This window comes from Mangifera indica, chromosome 2 (genome assembly GCF_011075055.1).
Source record: "Mangifera indica cultivar Alphonso chromosome 2, CATAS_Mindica_2.1, whole genome shotgun sequence".
Classification (NCBI taxonomy): Eukaryota; Viridiplantae; Streptophyta; class Magnoliopsida; order Sapindales; family Anacardiaceae; genus Mangifera; species Mangifera indica.
In genome coordinates, this window is record NC_058138.1 from 4,981,310 (window position 1) to 4,986,996 (window position 5,687).

The window sequence follows — 5,687 nt, forward strand, 5'->3', positions numbered from 1 at the left end:
AAATAGAATTATTAATTTTATATTCATCAAAAATATTTGCTAATGAACGATAAATTGCAAGACCATTATGTGGATATTCTAAATTTCTAAATGCAATAACTTTTTTGCATAATTGCCAATCAGAATTAATATAATGAGCAGTTGCACAAAGATACCCTATACGTTGATTTGTAGCAGTCCATAAATCAGAAGTTATTGAAATAACACCATTAAAATTACTTAATTCTCCAATAATTTTTATTTTCATTAGTTCATAATTTCTCAATATATCTGACCTAAGAGTTGACCTAGAAATTCTTCTAAATGCTGGTTGAATACTATTTTGCATCATCCATTCTAAAATTTCATCTTCTGCATAACTAAAAGGTTGATCAGAAGCAACGACATACCTGGCCATGTAATCTCGAACCTTCATTTGATCGTACGTAAAAGTTGACATTTCTCCCATATGTCCAGAACCGCTCGGACCTCCTGCTGAAGTGGCACCTGGACCAACAGATCGCGATCTGGTGAATGCAATTTGTTTTTGTCCTCTAAGTTCATGTGGAATTTTTTTACAGTAATCAGTAACATGTCGGCGAAGATGTCCCGTCCCACTTGTACTTGCACATGTTAAACAAGAACCGCAATGTTTGCATACTGCTCGACGAATTAATTTCCCCTCTATTGTTTCCTCTATTCTATCAAAGTGTTCCCATACCATTGACGTTTGTTTTCTTTTTCTCTCTGTCGAACAATGCGAACCTGTACCCGTACCACTTTCACCTGTTGGTGCTCTACCTATCCCACCTTGTGCATCATCAATAATATCATCAGCGCCAGCATGATAATATTCAAATGGATTGAATTCATTTGACATTGGATCCATTTGTAATATATTGTAATGATAAAATTAAAATAAAATGAAATTAAAAATATAATAAATAGTTGAGATTGAGAGTTTGAGAGATTGGGAGTTTGAGAGATTGAGAGTTTGAGAAATTTGTAATTGTAATTGAAAATGAAAATGAAAAATTGAATAGGTTTTTATAGGAAAAAATCAATTAATTAAAAAAAAATTAAAACAAAGTTTGGCAACGGCTACTGGCGCCAGTAGCCGTTGCCAACGGCTTCTGCCTCTGCCTTGTGGCAGAAGCTAGCCAACGGCTTCTGCCACAAGGCAGAAGCTAGCCAACGGCTTCTGCCAAGGCAGAAGCCGTTCTGCCAGGCAGAAGCGTTCTGCCTGGGCTTCTGCCTGGGAGAAGCTTGCTTCTGCCAGGCAGAATTAGCTTCTGCCACCAGGCAGAAGCAGCTTCTGCCATTTGGCAGAAGAAAAAATTTAAAAAAATTATATATATATGTGAACAGTGCCGGGCTGGGCCGGGCCAGCCTATGGGTTTAATATTAAGGCCCAAGGCCCGGCCCGATAAGCCCATGGGCCCGGCCCGGCACGCTACAGTACCGGGCCGGGCTTTGTCGTGCCCGGGCTTTTTTTCGTGCTTCGGGCCGGGCCTCCATTCGACCCGGCCCAATTGACGTGTCTAGTTGTCACTGAAGAAATTATTGTTTATAAATAGAAAAGGAAGTGATTATGAATAAAAAATGAAGTTACTTTATAGTACTACGATTGGACTATTTTAGAGTGATTTTAGTATTAGAAGGTTATATTTGATGGTTGTTTGAAAATTGTTGTTTAGTTTTCAATAATCTAGGGAATATATAGTAAATATTTAGATAATCTACACATCAAAGTTGTTTGATTGAAATATTTATTGATTTTGCTTTCATTGTAAGGGAGAAAAATTTTTATCTTTAGAAGGATGTCCACTGCTAACAACAGATTGCCTAGAATATGTGATTCTTCTCTGAACAGAACTTGAAAATCTGAGTACAATTTACTTATAATAACTTTTTAATTTTGATTATAGGGAAAGATCACCATAATAGGATAGGAAACAGGACCCAATGTGATTCTTCTCATCCCGCTTTAATTTGAATGCTTTTTTGCCTTGTATGTAGTGAATGATGGAGTTGGGGCACAATCCCTTGAAACATAGAGGGTTGTTTGCTTTCGCTTGAATCAACTGCTCTGCTTCAGTGATGCTCTTTTCCACATCTTTCTGCCAGTCCTTAGCATTCTGTTTGATCTCTTCTACATTTCTTTCGGCAGCAGTAACCCTACGCCGAACTTCGTCTTTTGTATTTTCAGCTTATCAACTACTTCTTGGACATTGTCAAAGTTGCTCTTGTAGTCGAACAAATACTTAAATTGACGCCAAATTGGAGCAGCCAACCACTAGGCAACTTGAAGGACAGGACTCACCGCACCCCCAAGATTCCCACTATCATCAAACATTTTTTTTTTTTGAACTTTTTTTAAGTTTGAAAAACAGAAGAGAAGTAAAGCAATTGAAAGTACTTCAAACAGAGATAATCACAGTACAACCACCAAAAATTAACAAATTTTTTAACAAAAAATTAGAGAAATGAAAATCTTTTTGGTAAAGAAGATGTAATCGAAGGCAAGAAGTAATATGTGATTCTTTTCTTTTAAAAAGGAATCAGGAACTGGACAGGAGTGAAAAATGAAGCAATCTGGTGATGGCGTTAGAAAGAAGAAAACTGAAAAATAAGGTGAACAAGAAGAGAGTTAAGTGAAGGCACAGAGGTGATTGTAAATGCAAAGAGTGAATATGGAAGAATATGAATTCAAAACAACTTTGAGGGTCTTTTCAAATTTTTTGAAATATCAGTTTATCCCCTAAAAATTTTTAAAATGATAGTTAAATCTCTAAAGAATTGAATAAAATATAAAGTGTTTTTTAAGGTTAAATTCTTATGTTTAAAACATTTGGGGTTTGATAAAGGTTGTTGTTTTTTATTTTCAAAATTAATAGATAATAAATTTATTATTTTGTCTTTACATGGTTAGTTTTTTTTTAACATAGTTTGCGTTTGAGAGGAAAAATGTTATTTGCACAAACTAGGGGTGAAAAAGTGTTTTTAGACTAAACCTTGGGTGGGAAAATTGTTCTTTATTCAAGTTTTAAATATGACAATTACACCTATAAAATCTTATTCATGTGTCTTAAAATATGGTTAATTAAAAAATATATAAATTATGGAGTAAAAAAACCAATTTAACAATCAGAGGGTAAAAATGTTTTTTCATTTGAGCCTAATCAAGCTAACCAAACTTGTTTCAAGTTTAAGCTCAAGTTTAAACAAATATCGCACGAGTTTAGAGAGGCCAAGCTTCTTCTAAAATTATCAAATCGATTTTGAATCAAACACTACTCAAACTTTGATTGACTAGAAGGAGAGAAAAAGTTGATGATCGAAGAATAGATCATTGTCGAAGAGCTCCCATTGAAACCTTAGCGGGAAACGGTGATTTTTCAAACCTTAGGTGGAAGAAAATTGTTAGTTTTTTAAACCTAAGGAGAAATGTGATTAAATTTTTAGTTTTTTTAAATATCTTTATTAAATCATGATTTTGCTTCTGACACTCACCCTAAAAATTAACAAATGGGTGGGTTTTTATAATTTTTAAAAATTAACAAATGGTTGGATGTGGCTTTCCCTGAACAATCTCTCACTCAGTGTTACCACTTTCTGTCTTGACTTTTCACAATCTTGCTTCCAAATATCATGAATTTCTCGTTGGTGCAATTTTCTGTATCAACAATTACCAAAAACTCTTCTTCCATAGAGATTATTTTAGACAAAACATTAAGTTTAATGAGATTATTAACACATGTAGTAATTGAATGCGATTATATATAACAATTCAATTATAAAAATCATGTTAACAATTCAATTATTAACACATGTAGTCAAGAAAAACATAAATTACCTGTGTTTAATTTGCATTTTAAACACGACGTTTCAAATTTTTGAATCCAAAACATATTAAACACGTTTTTTATACATTTCCCATATTGAACACGTATTTTTGTCTTGTTTTATGTTTTCCGTCTTTCATGAATTTTTTAAAATACAAAAATATCTCTTGTATTTTCAATTAATTATCATAATGTCATGACTATATAAAACAAAAAACACAATTTTTTGTCATCTAAATCTTTAATCTCTCCTGATAATTTTTTGATAATGATTGAATCTTGATTATATATTATGTTATATTCGATTTAATAGTCAATTAGATACTTTATATTTAAATTGTTAACCAGAAATCTATGAAAAATGTTAGAATTATGTTTGATATTGCATGTATTATTAATGATCTATCATACTAAACCTGTATACATGCGTTCTGTATCAGAATTTTATAACCCTTTTTTTATAAATGTATTTTTTACTGTTTACTATATTATGCCCGTATAACTCCCGTATCGTTTACTTCCATTCCCGTATTTACTAGGGGTAAATAAATAAATCAAACAGTTAAACTACATATGATTTGGATTACAGAGAGTAGAGACACGCAACACTATAAAATAAACACTTGATTACTCAAAATAACAAAAGAATAATTTTCATGAAATTGGAGAACTTTTATTCCCATAACTCTGAAGAAATAAAGAATATACACACGTTCGAAATTACGAATTAAAAAAAAAAAAAAACTAATTTAAGACTTTGCACTTGAAATTGTATCACTAAGCTGACTCGCTTCAGAACGGCCATGGGGATTGCCTAATGGACATCGGCAGAGCTTCATGCAATGGGGTTTGATAAACCATGGAATCAAAAGGATTCAAAATCTTATCACAATTACTACTCTCTCCCACAAAACCAATATTTTCATTACAATTTCCTCCCCAAGGAACAAAATTCTCACTGTTATCTCCATTGTTATTGTAAACTTGAATTGCTTTGCCCTTTTCCTTCATTTTCGTCAGCACCTTAATCTTCTCTCTTACGCCCCACAACTTCAACTCCAAGCAATTACACAGAGCCACCAGCTCCTTTTCCTGCAATTTGTTCAAATTCGCTTCCCACGTTGCAAACAAATTCCCAATATCCTTCTTCTTTGATTTCTGGATTTTTCGTTTCTTGCTGTCCAAGAAACCTAAAAGGTTTAGGTTACTCTTGAGCTTCTCTTTTGATCCCTCACCGGCTTGAGCTAATTTGTAGTTGATGATCTTTTCATCAACCTGAGATTTGTCCTCCGGCCACGTGGTGACGTCGCCGTCGGCGTCGAAGCACACCATGCACACCGTGACATCGCTCAGTGTCTGCAGCTGCTGAGCTTTCTTCTTCAACGTTAATTTTCGCTTGTTGAATTGTCTTGAATTTGAGGGAGCCATTGAATTTGACAACATTGAATACGAAGAACAAAAAATTGTTGCAAGAAGCGGTAATTTATAGGAAAAATTATTTTCGATTTTTCCTGATTGAATTTTACTTTCCTGATTTTCTGAATTTTTTCCTTCCGCGATTTTGATTTCTTTCCTAAAATGCAAAGTAAAATATGATTTATTTATTAAATATTTTTATTTTCTTGATAATGAGATGTAATTTCTACAATCAAAAGAAAAAAACTAAAATTTGACGCGTCAACTATTGCATGGCGCCCATTACTTCGCGGCGTCAGCCGGTAACGGTAAAATCTGAACCGCATATTTCCAATTTGCTATTCCGACTATCTCCGCCTCAACTATTTGGCCATTGGCCGTCCTTAGAGAATAGAGTCATTTTCCGGAAAACCACCAGGAAAACGTGTTCGTCGGGCGTGGAAGATA

The 5,687-nt window shown here is 33.8% G+C and overlaps 1 protein-coding gene across 1 annotated transcript; it reads right to left on the bottom strand.

Annotated features, from left to right (window-relative positions):
• Window positions 1–4,582: 4,582 nt before the first annotated feature.
• Window positions 4,583–5,266, bottom strand: LOC123197994 (agamous-like MADS-box protein AGL103). The gene has a single exon (XM_044612560.1). The coding sequence runs from the start codon at window positions 5,250–5,252 to the stop codon at window positions 4,617–4,619; it is 636 nt and encodes a 211-aa protein (XP_044468495.1). The 5' UTR covers window positions 5,253–5,266; the 3' UTR covers window positions 4,583–4,616.
• Window positions 5,267–5,687: the final 421 nt, after the last annotated feature.